The sequence below is a fragment of the Eptesicus fuscus genome, chromosome 1, assembly GCF_027574615.1.
Source record: "Eptesicus fuscus isolate TK198812 chromosome 1, DD_ASM_mEF_20220401, whole genome shotgun sequence".
NCBI lineage: Eukaryota > Metazoa > Chordata > Mammalia > Chiroptera > Vespertilionidae > Eptesicus > Eptesicus fuscus.
In genome coordinates this window covers 76,285,468-76,309,478 of record NC_072473.1, presented here as the reverse complement: position 1 = coordinate 76,309,478, position 24,011 = coordinate 76,285,468, and the positions used below count along the sequence as shown (strand labels likewise).

General features: G+C 38.1%; 1 protein-coding gene across 1 annotated transcript in view; it reads left to right on the top strand.

Moving 5' to 3' along the window:
- The first annotated feature begins 1,297 nt into the window (after positions 1-1,297).
- Positions 1,298-24,011, top strand: part of RBM41 (RNA binding motif protein 41) — a 93,739-nt gene continuing 71,025 nt past the window's right edge. Inside the window, exons 1-4 of the mRNA XM_008156320.3 lie at positions 1,298-1,349; positions 4,213-4,329; positions 4,906-5,098; positions 5,390-5,594. Of these exons, the coding sequence (XP_008154542.2) occupies positions 1,342-1,349; positions 4,213-4,329; positions 4,906-5,098; positions 5,390-5,594 (523 nt within the window). The 5' untranslated portion in view covers positions 1,298-1,341. The remainder of the gene's footprint in view (positions 1,350-4,212; positions 4,330-4,905; positions 5,099-5,389; positions 5,595-24,011) is intronic.

Genomic DNA, 24,011 nt, shown 5'->3' with positions numbered 1-24,011 from the left:
TGTTTTCCATTGAATGGATGTATCAAATTCATGTATATTTAAGTTTTTTTTCAGTATTATTTTATTAAAAGCAATGTTGAGATATATATATATATATAGTTGAGACCACATAACATTGAGGATACCATTCATACACAATCAATTGCTATGCTAAAGGGAATGAGCATTTATGATTTCAATTGCCTTCCACAAAGGTTGTACCAATTTACGTTTCTACTAGCAATGTACTAAGAGTACCTATTTCCCCATGATCTCAACAAGTGCGTTCCCAAACTTATGGATGTTTACCAATATGGTAGGTAAAAAATGTTACTAAAGTGTACGTTTTAAAAATAAACTTTATTTTTGAACAGTTTTAGGTTTACAGAAAAGTTGCACAGTACAGAGTTCCATATACCTCCACTCAGTTTCCCGTAATGTTAACATCTTAACATAACTGGTATATTTGTCACAATTCATGAACCTTATTATTAAGTAAAGTGCAAGTTTATTCATATTTCCTTTGTTTTTATCTAGGGCTCTTTTTCTGATTCAAGATACCACATTGCATTTAATCATCACCATGTCTCTTGGTTCGTTTGGCTGTGACAGTTTCTCAGACTTTCCATGTTTTTTAACTTGACGGTTTTGAGGATTACAGGTCAGTTGTTTCATAGTCAGTGTACTTTGAAATTTCCATCTTGTAGGTGAAATTAAACATCTTTTTTTTCCTCCATATACTTAAGAACATCAGTATTTCCATTTCTGGGAACTAAGAGCCCATGCTCTTAACCACTATGCTGTATCCCTTTCTTGATTGACCATAATTAATAAAACGTTCACGGGCCTGAATACATATGGATTTCTGATTCTCCAGAAGTACATGTCTTTTAAGCCTCTGTTACAGATAGAGGAGAACCATTAGCGCAAGTGATGTCAAACTTGTGTCTGATCATTGTGGTTACACTGGACTGACGAGAGGCTCCCCTGGAAACAGCAGGTAGGCGGGATAATAAGACCTTGGAAGCAGAAGGACACGTTAAATTGGGGGCGCCAGGATTTGGTGATACCGAATGAGAAGGTCAAGAAGTCAAACGTTACTTCTAAGTTTATGAGCTGGATATTTTGGGTGTTGCCTTTAACCTCTAAACGAAATTTAAGAGAAATACTTGAACAATTTACAACATACCAGTTACTCAATACTTCAATTACTTTCTCTTTCCGTTTCTTTAGCTCTGCACTACTACAATTCCCAGAGCCCCGCACTCCACCACAATCCCCCTCAGAGTTGGCCGCGCAGATTTCTGGGACTTGAAGTCCGAGGCCTGTTGATCCAAGTTAGAGAAAAGGGCCTGTGGAAACATGAAGAGGTAAGGGCTTGTCTGAACAGACTGCGAAGGGAACTCTGTTTTACCTTTTAACTTAAAATGGCTTTTATTACTTTGTGTGGGGGGTATGTCACGTTCTCGGGATGAGGTTTCGTCTGAGAGGGAAGACAAAAGAGGGAGCAGAGGAGACTGGCTAGGCAGGCCTGCTGGGCGAAGTTCAGGAAGGGCCGCCGCCGCTGCTGGTTCCCACAGAAATGCCCTTCCAGCCCAGGCATCTAAGCCCAGCGCGGGCCACGGGAGCCGGACACATGCTGTGGCTTCTTCCTATTGCAGATGGACCCACCCAGGTGAAAGAGTCTTGGCCGACTAATGCCTCGTGCCAGAGAAACCCAGGCCAGCTCTCCCCCTACCTCCACCCTGTCCTCAGAAAGGGGGCCTGGGTAGGCGCCTTTATTTGCAGGGTTTGTGTATTAAAGAAAACGCGGGCATATAACGTTTTCAAATCTTAAAGTAAGTCATACTTTGTTTCTACAGATTTAGAAGGCAAAACCGATTCAATGTCATAGGAAAAGAAAGGCACTGGTGCGAGCAGTTCCCCCTACTGGTTCTGCAGGAAATGGCAGCTTTAACTTGACCCGTCATTGTTGAAAGCCTGAGCTTCCCAATTAGTCAACAAGCCTTTTCTAAGGATTCTCAAATTAGTTTTGTATTCACTCTGCAAGTAGAATAATCGCTCTGGATAGTGATGTGTTTTTACAATTCATACTGATACTATGCTGTCCTGCATTGTCAGTTTCTGCATCTTTTAAGAAACTGGTTCTGATTTTCCCTGCCTCAAAATGACTTTTAAAAAAGTGTTTCTAGTGATATATCTCATACATGCAAAATAATGTATATATAAAGTTTAAAGAATAATAGTATACTCATACCCACTACAAACTTTAGACCTGGAACATTACCAGTACTTTGAAGTCCCCAGTGTCCCCCTCCTAGATTACTTCTCTCTCCCTCCTCAGGGGACAATTATCCAGAATTTTGTGCTTATCATTCCCTTTCTTTTAAAAAAATAGTTTTATGACTTATGACTTTATCCCTAAACAAAATATTGCTTGTTTTATCCATTTTTCAGCTTTATATAAATGGGCACATATTGTATACATTTTTCTGTGACTTGCTTTTTTTACTCAACATTTTGAGTATTTAGCTATGGTTTACATATTTGAAAGCCACTTTAAACTTAGCAAAAACTTTCTGAATTCTAAATAATAAATAAAAATTAAGATACTTAAAAGGAATTTTTAAAACCCTGGGCCTAAAGATATTTTAACAAATGGGACTTATACCTATTTCCCAAAATAGGTACAAGTCTTTCTAGACCAGGCGTCCTCAAACTACGGCCCGCGGGCCACATGTGGGTGTTTTTGCCGTTTTGTTTTTTTACTTCAAAATAAGATATGTGCAGTGTGCATAGGAATTTGTTCATAGCTTTTTTTAAACTATAGTCCGGCCCTCCAACTGTCTGAGGGACAGTGAACTGGCCCCTTGTTTAAAAAGTTTGAGGACCCCTGTTCTAGAGCATGAGAATCTTGCTTATAATTATGAGGGATACGTTTCCTAGGCCCCAATAATAAAGGACTATTTTATAAGGTATTTTAATATTTATTTTCCTCATGGAGTTAGCTCATTTTTTTTGTCTTTTATAATCTGTTGTTGCCTACTTAAATAATTCTGCTATTTCTTTATACTCTAGTGTTTTAAGTTATTTATGGTTAGTTGGCTCATGTTAGCATTACCTAGATTTCTGTAAAGTAGTGCCTAGGCTATAAAATGTTATGACCCCTTTCACATTTGTTTCTATGCGTTTTCCTTTGTAGATCTCCTTTTCACAGCTCCAGATCCTGACACAACAGATGACTTGGTATTTCCATGTTCAGCCTAATACTTATCTGTGCGACATTTCTCCCGTATCTCACTTTCCTTTTAGCTAGTATCACTTATACTGTCACCTCAGACTCAATATGTCTTTGAATATTCCTGGTGTTTCCATTGTAATAGGTAGTTGACTCAACATGGCTAAAACAATACTGATGTTTCCTTTTCCCAAACTATTTCATCTGGAGCTTCCTCTTTCCTGTCATTGTTCTCTCAGTTTGAAATTTGGAAGTTATCTTTTACTTATCTTTTACCCCTACTAATCTATAAGGCATGTTATAACTGCATTCTTTTCCCTAAAGCATCACTTGTACCATGCCACTTAACTGCCTAATAAATTACTTTCTAATACCTATACATTACAATCCAGGCCCCTTAGTTGGTGTATTTAAGGCCACTCAAGATCTGAGTCTAATTACCCCTCCAAGATTATCCCCCAGTTATCCCATAGTTGAATGTCAGCTAAATTGAACTTCTCGTTAACCCCCAGAACATCTCATACTTGCTGTCCCTCTTCTTCCTTTCATCATACCCAGTCCTTTAAATGCCAGTTTAAGAAGTCTTCATTTACCCTCCTAACTCCCAGTTATTTCTTTCTTTTGTGAGCTCCTACTAATTTGGCATATGCTTCTTTGTATTGTCATTCTCCTCTCTCCTCCCTTACTGCCCTCCTTGCCAGGCACATGCACACAATACATACACACATATATATTTCCTCTCCCTAAATAAATTTCAAACTCTTTGAGGATAGGGACTATGAATACCTTTGACTCCATCAGTGTACCTTACAATGTGTTGTGTGTAAGTCGGTATTTAATAAATGTTTATGGAATGAATATAAAGTGCAACGGATTGTTAGAGAAGGGTCTTTGAACAAATGTGATCACTAAAGATAGATAATATAGGTAAAGAATCGATTTTGAGGTTTCACTATCTCTTCTGCTCTCTGTATGTATCCGTATATCTACTCCAGGGTAAACAGCTGTGTGAAGAGTGATGATCATGTCCTGGAAGAGTTAGAAACAGAAGGGGAGAGGCAGCTGAAAAGCCTCCTTCAGCATCAACTTGACACCTCTGTCTCCATTGAGGAGTAAGTATTGATTTTGCAAACAGGTAGAGTATCATAGACCTTCACCTTCAGGTGACCCCTTTTAAAGCCTGGATGCAGCACTCCTCTCCCACCCCCCTTTCCTTGGCAAACGTCTACGTATTAGGCAGGGTTTTGCTTCTATGTCTCTTCCTCTGCAAATCCTCCCATATTCTACTACATCTATGTTAAGTGTCTTTTTTTTCTATGTCTTCCCTTAACATACATAGCACTTATAATCCAATATCATCATTGCCTGTTTACTTGCCTCTCCTACTGTTCTTCCACAAAAGCAGAAACCATTTTTTGTCTTTTTAACTGTTAAATCCTCAATACCCAGCACAGTGTCTGATGTATGGTAGATACTCAATAATCAAATATTTGATTCAGTCATTTATTAGTCCTGAATGAGGGGACTGTTGGTGGAGTTCCATATTGTTACAGTGGCACTTCAGCCTAGAAATAGGACATGAGAGAGAAATTGCTGATGAGTTTCATTGTGCCTCTTTTCATGGTAAGCCCTATTTCTGTGAATTGTAATTTGAAGATGTTCTTACTCTCTTCATTCTTGGTTTGCAGATGTGTGTCTAAGAAAGAGAGTTTTGCTCCTGGTACTATGTACAAGCCCTTTGGGAAGGAAGCAGCTGGAACTATGTCTTTATCCCAGTTCCAAACATTGCATGAGAAGGACCAGGAAACTGCTGCTCTCAGGGAACTAGGGCTCAATGAAACAGAAATCTTGATCTGGAAGAGCCATGTTTCAGGTGAAAAGGTGAGCAGGGCAATTTTTTTTTCTGGAAAATGCAGAGCAATATCTCTTCATTTGGCACTGAGAACCTTTTTATTTTTAATTCTCACAAAACTAAGCTTTGTGTCGGAATCTTCTTTGATTCCTAGGACAGGGACCTTGGGAAAAGAGAAGCTATCCCTTGACTGATTAGCTACCACATCTATAAATGCTCATTCTGGACCCTGATCATCATTGCTCTTACTTTAAGTATCAGACCATCCCTTTCAGGGTATGTCCTCTATGATATATGCCCTCTCATTTCTCTGATTTCAGAGGACGAGACTGAGGGCAACCCCTGAAGCAATACAGAACTGCCTTCAAGATATTGAAGAAAGGATCTCGGAGCGTCAGCGCATCCTTTGCCTGCCACAGAGATTTGCAAAGAGCAAACAGCTGACCCGGCGAGAAATGGAAATAGAAAAATCTTTATTTCAGGGTGCTGATCGTCACTCCTTCCTTAAGGCTCTTTATTACCAAGGTATGTGATCACTACTAACGTTGATGTGTTCTTTCACTAAGAGAGAGGTTTACCATTAGCGCATTAAATATGAAGAGTTAGTGAAGTGGGTAGGGAAAGACAAACTTTCACTACTCTTGAGGAATGTGTGAGAGAGACAGATATGTTCAGAGTTAGTTGCAATTCAATTGCTCTTTGTAGACGTGTGAATAAAATGCTGAGGGAGCACAGAACATAGAGCATCAAGTCTAGTTGGGGTAGTCAGGAGTTGACATTTCTACTAAGTCTTGATGGGTTAACAAATTTGTCAGGTTAACAAGGTGGAGAGGACATTACAGATAATAGGTGAATAGGAACAGGATTGTGAAAGGACCTGGGAACAATGAAAAGGTCAGTGTGGCAGGCAGTATAGGTCTTGGCAGGGAATTAATTACAGGAGATGACACTAGAAAGATAGGTGAGGCTAGATTGTAAAAGTTTTTAGACTGAACTATAAATTAGCACAAAATCTATAGGGAAATGGTCTGTGTCTTAACCAGAAAGAATGAGTGTAACAGATAAGTTTTGCTAAGCACTGTGTAAGGTGCACAGAAGTTTAAGAAATAGTTCCCAACTTTAAGCCAATTACAGTCTGGTTTGAGAGAAACAGGATATTTTACTAACAATGCTAGATACAGTTGTTAAGTGCTATACGAGTTCAGAGGAGGAAAAGGCTACTGTGCATTGGCATGACTGAAGGCCTCTTGGAGGTAAGATTTAAATGTTCTTTTAATACTATATTCTTTAGGGTGGAGAGGGAAAGGCATTGCAGCAGATGTTGTGAGCACTATGGTGTGTTCGGGGATGTTGTGAGAGACAGGTAGCTAAAATTTTAGACCTTTCTGTGGTAGACAGTATAGACCTATACAGAATTATTTATTCAGTTAGTTTGGATATGGTTAAAGGTTTTTGAACCAGGAGTAACATGAGAAAAGCAGTATTTGAAAATGATTAATCTGGTGACCAAGAAATACAGGGTGGGGCAAAAGTAGGTTTATCTGGAAAATAATACAATACCTAATAAATAATAATACAAGAATAAATTGTGTTTTACATATTCACAACTGTAAACCTACTTTTGCCCCACCCTGTATGATGAGAGAGAGGACGAGATGGAAGCAGGGGAAATGATTTAGGAGGTAATACAGTTCTTAGACATGAAGATATGGACTAGAATGATGGCAGTGGAATTAGAAAGAGGTAGATATGATTGTAAGAGACATTACAAGGTAAGAATTGGTAAAACTTGTTGACTGAGGCTGAAGGAGGACAGTCAATAGAGAAAAGTGTATCAAAGATAATTCAGATGTTTCAAGGCTGTGTGACTTGTCAAAATTAAGACAGCTTTTATGGGGAAATTTTGAGGAAAATAATGACTGATTTTGAACATGTTAAATTAGTGAGAATGGCAGGTTCATTAATGCAGATATTGAGGAGGCAGTTAGAAATGCAACAGTGAAGCTCAAGGGAGAGGTCAGAACTAGATCTATAGAATTGGGAATCATCTATGCTTAGATCAGAAGTAAAGCCATGAGAATGAATGAATGATTTGTTAGATACCATAGACATGGAAGAGCAGTGGTGAAGGAAGGAAAAGAGCAAATGAATAGCCTTTTGTAGAGAGGCATTAATACGTACTAATTAAGGACATAGGTTCTAGAGGCAGATTCCTGGAGGCAGACTCATGGGAAAATTCTGGTGCCCCACTTAATCCTGGTGCTATAAGATTTTGGGCAAGTTACCACTCTGTCCTTCAGTTTCTTTGTTTGTAAAGTGACAATATTAATAGTAGCTATATCGTAGGATTGTTCAGAAGATTGAGGTAATACATGTGAATCAGAGCAGTGCCTGGTATTTGGGGGTGGGTGGGTAGTAGTATATGAATCTGTTCTGTTTCCTATCTTTGAAACTCCTTGCTTTAAACCTTCACAGCATACCACAAAAAGACAAGTGCAGACAAGTACATGACCTCAATGAAGAGGAAGATAAAATTAGGCACAAAAGGCAAGTTGAGAGTTTTCTTACAGTGTTAGATTTAGGAATGTAACCTAGGGTCCCAGACTTCTAAGTTGAGTGCTTATTTAATTCCATATCCGATATATGACAATGTTTATAGGAAATTATCCAGAGGGAGCATATTATTCTTATATAGAATATTAAAGAGAGGAGCTAGAAGAACTTGTAAAGCTTTTACATTTAGTGTTGTTGAGTTTTTTTCTTTATACCTTTAAGTTATTGTACCAGACATAAAACAACCTTAATATTTTTTACATCTTATTTCACAAGTAATTCTGAATATTTTTATTATTCAGTAAAGTATAGATATTGATGATGATGATGATGATGATGATATAATAGCTAATATTTTCTTTTATTTTTTAAATGAACTTACAATGATTTTTTGGGGGGTGTACAATTCTATGAATTGTAAAGCATGTTAATCATGTAGATTCATGTAATCACCACCACAGTCAGGATAAAGAACAGCTCCATCACCCTAAAACTTCTTCATACTGACCATTGGTAGTCACCCCAACTCCACCCATAATCTCTGGCAATCACTGATCTGTTTTCCATCACTGTAATTTTGTCTTTTAGAGAATGTCATGCATATGGAATCACAAGATATGTAATCTTTTGAGAGTAGCTTGTTTCATTCAGCGTAATGCCTTTGAAATTAATTCAAGTTGTGTGTATCAATAGTTCATTCATTTTGCTGAGTAGTGTTCCATTGTATGGATGTTCCAAAGTTTGTTTATCCATTCTCCCATTGAAGTGTATTTCAGCTGTTTTCGGTTATGGTGATTATGAATAATACTGATATGAACATTCTTGTACAGGTTTTTGTGTGAACATAAAATTTTTATTTCTCCAAGGTAAAATATCTAGGAGTGGGATTACTGGGTCATATGGTAAGTGTTTGTTTAACTTTATAAGAACCTGCCAAACCATTTTCCAGAGTGGCTGAATCATTTTGCATTCCCACCAGCAATGTATGAGAGTTCCAGTTGTTCTGCATCTTTGTCAGCATTTGGTATTGTTGGTACTTATTTTAGTTATTCTATTAGCTGTGAAGTGGTATCTCATTGTAGTTTTAATTTGCATTTCCTTAGTGGCTAATGATGTTGAACATCTTTTCATATGCTTATTTGCCATCCTTATATCCTGTTTGCTGACATGTCTGTTCAAATCTTTGGCTGTTTTTTAATTGGGTTGTTTATTTTCTTCCTGATGACTTGTGAGAGTTCTTTATATATTCTAAACACAATTCTTTGTTGTATATCTGATTTGCAAATATTTTATCCCAATATGTAGTATGTCTTTTCATTCTTTTAACACTATCTTCTGTAGAACAAAATTTTTATTATGGTAAAATATACCTTACTAAAATGGACTGTTTTAACCATTTTTTTAAGTGTTCAGTTCTGTGGCATTAAGTATATTCACATTGTTGTGCAACCATCACCACTATCCATCTACACAACTTTTTCATCTTCTCAAACTGAAACTGTGTACCCATTAAACACTAACTCTCCTTTCTCCCCTCTCCTCAGCCCCTGGCAACCACTGTTCTTTCTGTCTCTATGAATTGACTACACTAGGTACCTCATGTAAGTGGGATTATACAGTATTTGTCCTTTTTTCACTTTGCATAATGTCCTCAAGGTTATTCATATTGTAGCATATGTCAGAATTTCCTTCTTTTTTAAGGCTGAATAATAATCCATTGTATGGATACACTACGTTTTTTAATCCATTCATCTGTCAATAGACACTTGTTTTGCTTCTACCTTTTAACTATTGTGAATAATGCTGCTATGAACCTGGATGTATAAGTATCTGTTGAAGTCGCTGCTCTCCATTCTGTTGAGAAAATACCCAGAAGTAGAATTGCTGGATCATATTGTAATTCTGTGTTTATTTAATCTTTTGAGTAATCACCACTGGTTTCCATAGAGGCTATATCATTTTACCTTCCCACCAGCAATGTACAAGGATTCCAGTTTCTCTATACCCTAGCCAACACTTACTTTCTTTTATTTATTTTTTTAGACTAGCCATCCTAATGTGTGTGTGAAGTGGTATTTCCTTATAGTTTTTTAAAAATATAGTTTTATTGATTTCAGAGAGGAAAGGAGAGGGAGAGAAAGATAGAAACATCAATGATGAGAGAGAATCATTGATTGGCTGCCTCCTGCACACCACCCACCAGGGATCAAGCCCACAACCCAGGCATGTGCCCTGACCAGGAATCGAACTATGACCTCCTGGTTCATAGGTCGATGCTCAACCATTGAGCCACACCAGCTGGGTTCCTTACAGTTTTGTTTTGCATTTTCCTAATGACTAGTGATGTTGGTCATCTTTTCATGTGCTTTTTGAACATTTGTATATCTTTGGAGAAATGTCTAAGTCCTTTGCTATTTTTTAAATAGGTTGTTTGTTTATTTGTTGTTGGGTTGTAGGCTTTCTTTATATATTCTGGACATTGATCCTTTATCAGATTTATGATTTGCCTATATTTTCTCCAATTCCTTGGGTTGCCTTCTCTCTCTGTTGATAGTATCCTCTGGTGCACAAAAGTTTTTATTTTTTATGAAGTCCAGTTTCTCAATTTTTTCTTTTGTTACTTGTGTTTTTGCTGTCGTATCCAGTAAATCACTGCCAAATCTAATGTCATAAAGCTTTTCTCCTATATTATCTTCTGAGAGTTTTATATTTTTAGCTCTTACATTTAGGTCTTTAGTCCATTTTGAGTTACTTTTTGTGTATGGTATAAGGGGTCCAACTTCATTTTTAAAATGTTGGTATTTAGTTTTTCTAGTACTACTTGTTGAAGACTGTCCTTCCCCATTAAATGGACTTAGCACCCTCTCTGAGAATCATTTGACCATAATATGAGAGGTTCTTCATTCTATTCCATTGGTTTATATTTCTGTCTTTATGCCAATACCACACTGTTTTAATTACTGTAGATTTTAAATGAATAATTTTGTTCTTATTAAAAATTGTTTTCACTATTTGTGGTCCCTTGAAATACATACGAATTTTAGGATAGCTTTTCCTATTTCTGCAAAAATTGTCATTGGGGTTTTGGTAGAGATTGTATTGAACCTATAGATCACTTTGGGTAATATTGATATCTTAACAATATTAAGTGTTCAATCCATGAACATGGGATGTCTTTACATTTATTTGTGTCTTTAATTTCTCTCAGCAACATTCTGTAGTTTTCAATGTACAACTTTTTTTGCCTCAGCAAATATTTTATATTTTGATACATTCCAGTTTATCAAATTTTTTCTCTCATGGATCGTGGCTTGTTTTTCACATGCCTAAGAACTCTTTTTCTAATACCAGATTACGAAAAATATTTTTCCTTTGTTTTCTTCTAACAGTTTTATAGTTGTATATTTTTCATTTAGATCTATGATCCATTTTGACTTTATATAAGGTGTGAGGTTTAGGTTGAGGTTTACTTTTTTGCCTATGTATATCCAATTGTTCTAGCGCTTGTTGAAAAGTATTCTTTCTCCATTTACTTGCCTTTGCATTTTTATCAGAAATCTGGCTATATGTTTGTATTAATAATGAGCATCATAATTAATGGTGGAAGATTGAAAATTTCCCCCAATATCAGGAATAAGGCAAGAATGTCCACTCTAACCACTTCCATTCACAGTGGAATGAAATTAGAAATCAATAATAGAAGGACATTGCCCTGGCCACTGTGGCTCAGTTAGTTGAAGCATCATCCTGTACACCAAAAGATTGCGAGTTCGATTCCCGGTCAGGGCACATACCTAGGTTGCAGGTTCGATCCCTGGTTGGGATGCATATGGGAGGCAACCAATCAGTGTTTCTCCCTCTCCTTCTCTCTCTCCCTTCCCCTCTCTCTAAAATCAATAATAAAAAAATAATAGAAGGAAATTAATAAATCTAAAAAGATGTGGCAATTAAATAGCACTACTGAATAACCAGTTGATCAATAAAGTCACAAGGGACATTAGAAAATACTTTGAAATGAGTAAAAACAAACTTAACATATCATAACTTATGAAATGCAGTAAAAGCAGTATTTTAAGGGGATATTTAACAGGTGAAAATGCCCATATTAGTAAAAAAGAAAGATCTCAAATTACTAACCAAAACTTCTATCTTAAGAAGCTATAAAAATTTGGCCAAACCTATAAAAATGTACAACACCAAGAGTGAACCATAATGTAAATTATGGGCTGGGTAAATTATGATGTGCCAGCATAAGTTCATTATTTGTAACAAATATACCACTCTAATGGAAGATATTGATAGTGGATGAGACTATGCATATGTAGGGACAGGGGACTGTGTAGGAAATTTCTGTACCTTCCCTTCAATTTTGCTGCGAACAAATAACTTCTCTAAGAAAATAAAGTCTTAATAAAATAAAAAATAAACTACAAAAAGAAGAGCAAACTAAACTCATATCAAGCTGAAGGAAGGAAATAATACTAGTAAAGGTTAGAGGCAAAATAAGTGAAATAGAGAATTGAAAAAATAAAGAAAACCAACAAACCAAAGGTTGTTTTTTTTGTTTTTGTTTTTGTGTTTTTTTGGAAAGAGCAACAACGTTCACAATTCTTAAGCTAGACTTACCAAGGAAAAATGAGAGAATACTCAAAATTCTTATACCCTGCTCTACTTTTTTTTTTTTTCATTAAATAGCTTTGTCCGTCATTTTACTTTCAACCTTTTTAAAAAAATCTAAATTGTAGACAGCAAATAGTTAGATTATGTTTCATTTTTAGATTATGTTTCCTAGGTAGGATATTGTTCAGTTGAGTAGAGTGTTTACTTCATTTATATATATATTTTTGTATTGGAATTAGTTTATAAAGTAGGCTTTACAAAATCTGCCATTTTGCTATTTGTGTTTTTGTATGTATTGTATTTTTTTTTGTTTGTTTCTCTCTTACTCGGTTTATTCCTTAATGTTAAATAGATATTCTGTGTATATCATTTTGATTATGTTTCTGCTTCTTTTACTATTTTAAAAGTTAACCTCTTAATAGTTGCCCTGGGGATTATAATTAACATTTTAGCTTAAACAAATTAGTTTGCATTAATACAAACTTAATTTCAGTAATATTCAAAAACTTTGTTGTTGTTTAGATCTGTTCTCTTCTTCCTCCCCTGTGCTATTATTCTCATACAAATTGCATCTTTATATATTTTAAGCTCATCAACATTTTTATAATTATTGCTTTATGCTGTTATCTTATAAGTCAGATAGGACAAGAAAAATAATTACAAAGACAAAAACATTTAGGCCTAGCTTGTTTGGCTCAATTGATAGAGCATCAGCCTATGGACTGAAGGGTCCTGTGTTCAGTTTCAGTCAAGTGTACATTCCCAGGTTTCGGGCTTGATCTCCAGTAGGGGGCATGCAGGAGGCAGCTGATCAATGATTCTCTCTCATTGATTTTTCTATCTCCCTCTCCCTTCCTCTCTGAAATCAATTAAAAAAAAAACATTTATACTGCCTTTTACTAGTATATTTACTTATGTAGTCAACTTTATTTTTACTTGTTTTTGAATTTCAAAAGATATATTTCTTTTTTTAATTAAATCTTTATTGTTGAAAGTATTACATATGTCCCCCTTTTTCTCCCATAGACCCCTTCTAGCTCACCCTGTCCCCTACCCCAGGCCTTCATCACCCTATTGTCTATGTAGATGGGTTATGCATATATGCATATAAATCCTTTGGTTGATCTCTTTCCAAACACCCACCAACCTTTCCTCTGAGATTCCACGGTCTTGTTCCATGCTTCTATATCTCTAGAGCTATTTTGTTCCTCGGTTTATTTTGTTCAGTAGATTCCACATATGAGTGAGATCATGTGGTACTTGTCTTTTTCAAACTGGTTTATTTTGCTTAGCATGATACTCTCCAGGTCCCTCCATGCTGTCTCAAAGAGTAAGAAATGCTTCTTTTTCACTGCTGCATAGTATTCCATGGTGTATATCACAGCTTTTTTATCTACTCATCTACTGATGGGCACTTGGGCTGTTTCCAGATCTTAGCTATTATAAATTGTGCTGATATGAACATAGGGGTACATACTTTCTTTCTGATTGGTGTTTCTGGTCTCTTTATTCCTAGAAGTGGGATCACTGGATCAAATGGCAGATCCATATTTAATTTTTTGAGGAAACTGCACTAGTCTGCATTCCCACCAGCAGTGTACTAAGGTTCCCTTTTCTCCACATCCTCACCAGCACTTGTCATTTGTTGATTTGTTGATGGTAGCCATTCTGACAGGTATGAGGTGATACCTCATTGTCATTTTAATTTGCATCTCTGATGATCAGTGACTTCCACCATTTTTTCATATATCTCTTGGCCATCTGTATGTCTGCTTTGGAGAAATGTTTATTTAGGTCCTTTACCCATTCCATTTTTTAATTGGATTGTTTGTCTTCCTTTTGTTAAGTTGTATGAGTTCCCTATATATATTGGAAATTAACCCCTTATTGGGTGAATCATTGGAAAATATGTTCTCCCATGCAGTTGGGCTCCCTTTTCATTTTGTTGATGGTTTCTTTGGCTGTGCAGAAGCTTTTTATATTGATGTAGTTCCATTTATTTTCTCCTTAGTTTCCTTTGCCCTAGGAGATATATCCACAAACATATTGTGAGAGATGTCTGAGATTTTGCTGCCTGTGGTTTCTTCCAGTATTTTTATGGTTTCACAGCTTATGTTTAAGTCTTTTATATATTTTGAGTTTATTATTGTATACGGTGTAAGTTGGTGGTCTAGTTTCATTTTTTTTTTTTTTGCATGTATCTGCCTAATTTTCCCAACACCATTTATAGAAGAGGCTGCCTTTATTCTATTGTATGTTCTTGCCTCCTTTTGTCAAATACTGACTGTAATGGCTTGGATCTATTTCTGGGGTCTCTGTTCTGTTCCATTAATATATATGCCTGTTCTTGTGCCAGTACCAGCCTGTTTTTGATTACAATAGCTTTGTAGTATATCTTGAAATCTGGTATTGTGATCCCCCCCAAGTTTCTTCTTCTTTCTCAAGATTGCTGTGGTTATTTGGGGTCTTTATTGGTTCCATATAAGATTTTGGAGTATTGTTCTAGACCTGAGAAATATGCTGGTGGTATTTTAATAGGAATTGCATTGAACTTGTAGATTGCTTTGGGTAGTATGGACCTTTTAATGATGTTAATTCTACCAGTCCATGAACACGGTATATTGTTCCACTTGTTTATATCTTCCTCTATCTCTATTTTCTTTTCTTCCCCCATTTTTTTCTTTATTGATTAAGGTATTACAAATGTGTCCTTATCTCCCCATTGTCCCCCACCCCCACTTATGCCCTCACCCCCCTGGTGTCTATGTCCATTGGTTAGGCTTATAGTTATGCATACAAGTGCTTTGGTTGATCTCTCCCCTTTACCCCCACCATCCCCTACCTTCCCTCTGAGGTCTGAGCATATGAATGATGCTTCTCTGTCTCTAGATCTGTTTTTGTTCATCGGTTTGTGTTGTTCATTATAATCTACAAATGAGTGAGATCATGTGATATTTATCTTTCTCTGACTGACTTATTTCACTTAGCATAATGCTCTCCAGCTCCATCCATGCTGTTGCAAATGGTAGGAGTTCCTTCCTTTTTACAGCAACATAGTATTCCGTTTTGTAGATGTACCACAGCTTTTTAATCCACTCATCTGCTGATGGGTACTTAGGCTGTTTCCAAATCTTAGCTATTGTAAATTGTGCTGCTATGAACATAGAGATGCATATATCCTTTCTGATTGGTGTTTCTGTTTTCTTGGGATATATTCCTAGAAGTGGAATCACTGGGTCAAATGGAAGTTTCATTTTTAGTTTTTTGAAGAAACTCCATACTGTCTTCCACAGTGGCTGCACCAGTCTGCATTCCCACCAGCAGTGCAGGAGGGTTCTTTTTTCTCCGAATCCTCCCCAGCACTTGTCGTTTGGTGATTTGTTGATGATAGCCATTCTGGCAGGTGTGAGGTGGTACCTCATTGTTGTTTTGATTTGCATCTCTCGGATGATTAGTGAATTTGAGCATGTTTTCAAATGTCTCTTGGCCTTCCTTATGTCTTCTTTCGAAAAGTGTCTATTTAGGTCCGTTGCCCATGTTTTGATTGGGTTGTTTGTTTTCCTTTTGTTAAGTTGTATAAGTTGCCTGTAGATGTTGGAGATTAAACCTTTATCAGTGATAACATTTGCAAATATGTTCTCCCATAGAGTGGGCTTTCTTGTTGTTTTGTTGATGGTTTCTTTTGCTGTGAAAAAGCTTTTTATTTTGATGTAGTCCCATTTGTTTATTTTCTCTTTAGTTTCCATTGCCCTAAGAGCTGTGTCAGTGAAGATATTGCTTTGGCATATATCTGAGATTTTCCTGCCTGTGGATTCCTCTAATATTTTTATTGTTTCCCATCTTATATTTAAGTCCTTTATCCATTTTGAGTTTATTTTTGTGTATGGTGTAAGTTGGTGGTCTAGTTTCATTTTTTTTTTTTTTTGTATGTGTCTGACCAAATTTCCCAGCACAATTTATTGAAGAGACTGTCTTGACTCCATTGTATGTTCTTGTCTCCTTTGTCAAATATTAATTGAGCATAGTGGTTTGGGTTGATTTCTGGGTTCTCTATTCTATTCCATTGGTGTATATGTCTATTCTTGTGCCAGTACCAGACAGTTTTGAGAACAGTGGCTTTGTAATACATCTTGATATCTGGTATTGAGATCCCTCCTACTTTGTTCTTCTTTCTCAGGATCTCTGCAGCTGCAGCTATTCGTTTTTTTGTTTGTTTGTTTTATTGTTTTTGTTTTTATTCCAGATGAATTTTTGGAGTGTTCTTTCTAGATGTGTGAAATAAGCTGTTGGTATTTTAATGGAGAGTGCATTGAATCTTTAGATTGCTTTGGGTAGTATGGACATTTTATGTTGATTCTACCAATCCATGAACACGGTATGTTCTTTCAGTTGTTTATGTCTTCCCCTATCTCTTTTCTCAACATCCTATAGTTTTCTGAGTAGAGGTCTTTAACCTCCTTAGTTAAGTTTATTCCTAGGTATCTTATTTATTTTTGTGCAAAGGTAAATGGGATTGTTTTTTTAATCTCTTTCTGTGAGTTCACTATTGGTATAAATGCCATAGATTTCTTGGCATTTATTTTGTATCCTGCTACATTGCCGAATTCATTTATTAAGTCTAATAATTTTTTGATGGAGTCTTTATGGTTTTTCTATGTATAGTATCATGTCATCTGCAAATAATGACAATTTTACTTCTTCTTTTCCAATTTGGATGCCTCTTATTTCTTCTTCTTGTCTGATAGCTTGGCTAGCACTTCCAGTACTATGTTGAACAGGAGTGGTGAAAGCGGGCATCCCTGTCTTATTCCTTTTCTTAAGGGAAATGGTTTTAGTTTTTGTCCATTGAGTATGATGCTGGCTGTAGGTTTCTCATATAAGGCTTTTATTATGTTGAGGTATGATTCTTCTATTCCCACCTTGCTTAGCATTTTTATCAGAAAAGGGTGTTGGACTTTGTCAAATGCATTTTCTGCATCAATTGATATGATTATGTGATTTTTTTTGTCTCTCAATTTGTTTATGTGATGTATCACATTTATTGATTTGCGGATATTGTACCAGCCTTGCATCCATGGAACAAATCCCACTTGGTCTTGGTGTATGATCTTTCTAATGTAATGCTGGATCCAGTTTGCTAGAATTTTGTTGGGGATTTTAGCATCTATGTTCATCAGGGATATTGGTCTGTAATTCTCTTTCTTTGTGGTGTCTTTATCTGGTTTTGGGATTAGGGTAATGCTGGCTTCAAGGAAAGAGCTTGGAAGTGTGCTTTCTTCTTGAATTTTTTGGAATAGTCTGAGAAGGGTTGGTTTTAGTTCTTCTTTGAATGTTCAGTAAAACTCCCCTGTGAAGCCATCTGGTCCAGGGCTTTTGTTTGCTGGAAGCTTTTTGATTCCTGTTTCAATTTCATCAGTAGTTATCTGCCTATTCAGGTTTTTTAATTCTTCCTGATTGAGTTTTGGAAGGTTGTATTTTTCTAGGAATGTGTCCATTTTGTCAAGGTTGTCCAGTTTGTTGGAGTAGACTTGTTCGTAGTATTTTTTTTACAATCCTTTGTATATCAGTGGGGTCAGTTTTTACTTCACCTCTTTCATTTCTGATTTTGTGTATTGGGGTCCTCTCTCTTTACTTCTTGGTGAGCCTGGCTAGAGGTTCATCGATCTTGTTTATCCTTTCAAAGAACCAGCTCTTGGTTTCATTGATCTTTTGTATTGTTTTTTTGGTCTCTATGTCATTTATTTCTGCTCTGGTCTTTATTATTTCCTTCTTTCTGGATACTGTGGGCTTTTCTTGTTGCTGTCTTTCTAATTCTTTAAATTGCAAAGTTAGCCGTAACCGGTTTGGCTCAGTGGATAGAGCGTCTGCCTGTGGACTGAAGGGTCCCAGGTTCGATTCCGGTCAAGGGCATGTACCTTGGTTGCAGGCACATCCCTGGTAGGATGTGTGCAGGAGGCAGCTGATCGATTTTTCTCTCATCGATGTTTCTAACTCTCTATCCCTCTCCCTTCCTCTCTGTAGAAAATCAATTAAATATATTTATAAATAAATAAATAAATAAATAAATTTCAAGGTTAGATAATTTTATTACCAGTTTTTCTTGTTTTTTGAGGTAGGCCTGTAGAGCTATGAACTTCCCTCTCTGGACTGCTTTAACTGTGTCCCATAGATTTTGGATTGTTGTGTTTTCATTGTCATTTGTTTCCAGGATGCTTTTTATTTTTTCTTTGATATCCTTGGTAACCCAATCATTGTTGAATATCATACTATTTAGCTTCCAAGTGTTTGTTTGTTTTTTTATTGTTTTTATAGTAGTTGATTTCTAGTTTTATACCATTGTGATCTGAGAAGATGCTTGTTATGATTTCTATCCTCTTGAATTTGAAGAGACTGCCTGTGTCCTAATATGTGGTTTATCTTTGAAAATGTCTCGTGTGCACTGGAGAAGAATGTATATTCTGTAGCTTTGGGGTGAAATATTCTGAAGATGTCAATTAAGTCCATCTGATATAGTGATTCATTTAGGATTGCTGTTTCTTTTTGATTTTTTTTAGAGGATTTATCCAGTGGTGTCAGTGGGGTATTAAAGTCCCCTACAATGTCTGTATTTCTATCAATCTCTCCCTTTATATCCTCCAGAAGGTGTTTTATGTATTTGGGTGCTCCTGTATTGGGTACATATATGCTTACCAGAGTTATATCTTCTTGATGAATTGCTCCCTTTAGTTTATGTAATGGATTTCCTTATCTCTTGTTATGGCCTTTACTTTGAGGTCTATTTTGTCAGATATAAGTATGACAACCCCAGATTTTTTTCTCATTTCCATTTGCCTGAAAAAATTTTTCCCATCCCTTCACTCTCAGTCTGTGTTTATCCTTTCTTCTGAGGTGGTTCTCTTGCAGACAGAAAATATATGGGTCATGTTTTCTTATCCATTCAGCTATCCTGTGTCTTTTGATTGGAGCATGTAATCCATTTACGTTTAATGTTATTATTGATAAGTACTTGTTTGTCGTCATTTTTTTTCTCTTAATGTTTGTGTTTCTTCTTGCCTTTCTGTTTCATCTTTTTAAAGCAGTCCCTTTAGCATTTCTTGCATTGCTGGCTTGGTGGTAATAAACTCTCTTAGCCCCTTTTTGTCTGTGAAGCTCCTGATTCCACCTTCAATTTTGAATGATAGCCTTGCTGGGTATAGTATTCTTGGATTCAGTCCCTTGCTTTGCATCATTTTGTATATTTCATTCCATTCCCTTCAGGCCTGGTGTGTTTCTGTTGAGAAATCAGTTGATATTCTAATAGGAGATTCCTTGTAGGTAACTTTCTGTCTCTGGCAGCGTTTAAGATTCTTACTTTGTTGTTGGTGTTTGCCAATTTAATTATGATGTGTCTTGATGTTGGTCTTTTGGGGTTCATCTTCTTTGGGACTCTCTGTGCTTCCTGGACTTGCATAGGTTTTTTCTTGCCAATATTGGGGAAGTTTTGTGTCATTATTTCTTTAAACAGGTTTTCTATTCCTTGCTTCTATTCCTCTCCTTCTGGTACCCCTATTATGCGAATGTTGTTTCATTTTGTGTTGTCCCAAAGATCCCTTAGGCTCTCCTCTTGCTTTTTAAGTCTTCTTTCCAGTTGCTGCTGTGTTTGTGTGTGTCTTCTAATTTGCTGATGCACTCCTCAGCCTCTTCTAGTCTTCTGTTTAAGCCTTTCATTGTGTTCTTTATTGCAGCTATGTCATTCTTTATTTCCTCTTGGTTCCTTTTCATGTTGGTGACATTCTCATTCAGCTCCTTATAATTCTCGTTGAGTTGTGTGTATTTGTCATCCAGCCATTTGAGCATTCTTATAACCATTACTCTGAATTCTTTCTCTGACAAGTTACTTGCCTCAATTTCATTTAACTCCCTTTCTGGTGACTCTTTTTCTTCCTTTGGGGATTGCTTTTTTGTCTTCCCATGTTTTGCTGTAATGTTTCAGTTGTAGATCCAATTGTTTTGCTACCCAGGTTATTTTGGGGATGGTGCTACTGGTGTGATCTCCCAGGTCTCCTGGGCTTGGTAATCTAGCATAGCTCCCTACTTGAGCTATTGGGATTCTCTTGTTGTATGCCTGCAAGCTGGAAAGGCACAACTGTGGTGTCTAGAAGTCAGCATCCATGGAGGGGGCTGTCCCAATTTTTGCTATCTTGTGCCCTTGGTTGAAATCGCGCATGCCCAGTGGGGACTCACAGTGACACCCAGGAGCTTTCTGTTGGGATGGTGGGGTTCAGGAGGCCTGTGCTCTGGAAAGGTGTGACTGTGGTGTCCAGAGTTCTGTAGTTTTGGGGTGGGCAGACTCAGCTTTTGCTGCTGCCTCCGTGGTTGGATACATGCACCCCCAGTGGCAGCTCACAGTGGCACCTGTGGTGCGTTTGCCAGCAGGGTATACTTATGCACTATGAAGGTCCCTGGTGCTGAAGCCTCGCGATTGCAGTGTTTTGGGCAGGTATCCCAGAAGAGGGAATTCAGATTTTCTACAGCCCAGCTATGCACCCCTGTTTGTATAAGTGCGCACCCAGCGGGGCTCACAGTGGCACCCAAGGGCTGCCTGTGGAGCAGTGGACTTGTGAGCCCTGCATGCTGGAAAAGTGTGTGACTATAGTGTCCAGAGTTCTGCAGCTGTGGGGCAGGAAGACTCAGTTTTTGCTGCTGTGTCTGTGATTGGATACGCACACTCCCAGTGGCAACTCACAGGGGCACCCGCGGTGCATTTGCCAGCGCGGCGCACTGAAGCACTCTGAAGAACCCTGGCACTGAAACCGCGCAATCGAGGTGCCTATGGGCAGGTATCCAGGATGAGTGAATTCAGAATTTCTACTGCCAGGGGAGTGCATACCTGTTTGTCCAAGATTGCACCCAGCGGGGGCTCACAGCAGCTCCCAAGAGCACCCTGTGGATCGATGGGCTCAGGGGGCCTGCTTTCTGGAAATGCACGACTGTGGCAGTGTGTTTGCCGGTGCAGAGCTCTGACGCTCTCTGAGGGGCCCTGACGCTGAAGTTGCTCAGCTGGAGTGTCTGTGGTCAGTAATTCAGGAAGAGTGAATTCAGAATTTCTACTGCAGGGCAGCGCTCCCTTGTCTGTACAAAATCACACCCAGTGGGGGCTCACAGTGGCTCCCAAGAGTGGAATGTGGAGTGGTGTGCCCTGGAGGCCTGCGCACTGGAAACATGCATATGATTGTGCTGTCTGGAGGTCTGCTGCTGGGGAGGGTGAAGTCGCACTTACTACTGTGGTAGTGGTGCACCTTTGGAGATGGAGGTCCCAGGGTCCATGCGTCTGCGGGTGGGTCAGCAGCATTTTGGCTAGAGTGGCTGCCGGGTCACGGGCAGTGTCCATGGCCTATATGGGTGGTGGTGCTGATGAGTTCCTAGAAGAGACCACTCTCCCCTTCAAGATGGTGTGGGGTCCCTGCCCGAGTCCTGTAGTCCGGGGAGTGCCCGCAGCAGTGGTAGTCTCTCCCTGTCCAAAAGACCCTGGTCTGCCATCCCCTGCTCCTCCTGCCGGATTTAACTGTCCTCTCTCTCTATTTTCAATGCCCTGTAATTTTCCAAGTACAAGGCTTTTATATCCTTGATCTAGTTTATTCCTGGGTATCTTAATTTTTTGTTGCAATGGTCAATGGGATTGTTTCTTTCTTTTCCCTTTCTGAGAATTCATTATTGGTACATAAAAATGCCATTGATTTCTGAGTGTTAATTTTGTTTACTGCTACATGGCTGAATTCCTTTATTAACTGTAGTAGTTTTTGGTGGAATCTTTAGGGTTTTCTTTGTACAGCATCGTGTCATCTGCAAATAATGACAGTTGTACTTCCTCCTTTCCAATTTGGATGCCTTCTGTTTCTTCTTATTGTCTGATTGCTGTGGCTAGGATTTCCAGTACTACGTTTAATGACTGTGGTGAAAGCGGACATCCTGTCTTGTTCCTGTTCTTAGGGGAAATGGTTTTAATTTTGCACATTGAGTATGATGTCGGCTGTAGGTTTGTTATATATGGCCTTTATTATGTTGAGATATGATCCCTCTATTCCAATTTGCTGAGAGGTTTTATGAAAAATAGGTGTTGAATTTTTTTCTAAAAATGCTTTTCTGCACAAATTGATATTATCATGTGATTTTTGTCTTTCAATTTGTTTACTTGATGTCGCACAGTTAATTGATTTGTGAACATTGTACCAGCCTTGAACCTATGGAATAAATCCTGTTTAGTCATGGTGTATGATCTTTTTAATATATTGCTGGATCTGATTTGCTAATATTTTTTGAGGATTTTAGCATCTGTGTTAATCAGGGATATTGGCCTATAGTTCTCTTTTTGTAGTGTCTTTATCTGGTTTTGGAATTAGGATAATGCTGGCCCCATAAAAAGAGGTTAGAGAACTCCCCTGTGAATTCATCTGCACCATAGTTTTTGTTTGCTGGGAGTTTTTTTTTTATTACTGCTTCTATTTCATCAGTGGTTATTGGCCTATTCAGGTTTTCTGATTCTTCCTGATTCAGTTTTGGAAGATTGTATTTTGCGGCGGGGGGGACTTGTCCAGTTCATCCACATTGACCAGCTTATTGGCATGCAGTTGTTCATAGTATTTTCTTATATTCCTTTGTATTTCTGTGGTGTCACTTGTTACTTCACCTCTTTTGTTTCTGATTTTGCTTATTTGGGTCCTCTCTCTTTGTTTCTTGATGAGTCTGGCCAACAGTTGATCAATATGGTTTACCTTTTCAAAGAACCAGTTCTTGGTTTCATTGATTTTTTAAATATATTTTTTTAGCCTCTATATCATTTATTTCTGCTCTAATATTTATTATTTCCTTCCTTCTTCCTATTTTGGGCTTTTCTTGTTGTTCTCTTTCTAATTCTTTAAGTTGTACAGTTATATAGTTTCTTATTAATTTTTCTTGTTTCTTGAAGTAGGCCTGTAGTGCTATATAAACTTCCCTCTCAGGACTGCTTTCACTGTGTCCCATAGATTTTGGGTTGTTGTGTATCTTTTTCATTTGTTTCCAGGACGTTTTTGATTTCTTTCTTGATCTCATTAGTAACCCATTCATCTATACCAGTGGTCGGCAAACTCATTAGTCAACAGAGCCAAATATCAACAGTACAACGATTAAAATTTCTTTTGAGAGCCAAATTTTTTAAAACTTAAACTATATAGGTAGGTACATTGTTATTAACTTAATTAGGGTACTCCTAAGCTGGCCTTTGCTAAAAATTCAAGGGGCCAAAGAGCCGCATGTGGCTCGCAAGCCGCCGTTGGCCAACCACTGATCTATACTAATAAAAGGGTAATATGCAAATTGGTCAGGATGCCCTCACAGTAACAACCAAACAGCAGGCTGTGTGGGGTGACAAGGTCGGCAGGGGTGTTAGTGAGGGACAACCAAACGACTGAACAGCAGGCTGTGTGGGGTGACCAGGCTGGTAGGGGGGGCAGTGAGGGGCAACCAAACGACCGAACAGCAGGCTGTGTGGGGTGACCAGGCCGGCAGAGGGGGGCAGTGAGGGGCAACCAAACGACCGAACAGAAGGCTGCATGGGGCAACCAGGCCAGCAGAGGGGGGCAGTGAGGGGTGACCAGACCAGCAGAGGGGGCAGTTGGGGGCAACCATGCTGGCAGGGAGTGGCAGTGAGGGGCGACCAGGCTGGCGCAGGGGGGTAGTTGGGGGTGAACAGGCCAGCAGGTGGGCAGTTGGAGGTTACCAGTCTGGCAGGAGGGGGCAATTGGGGCGACC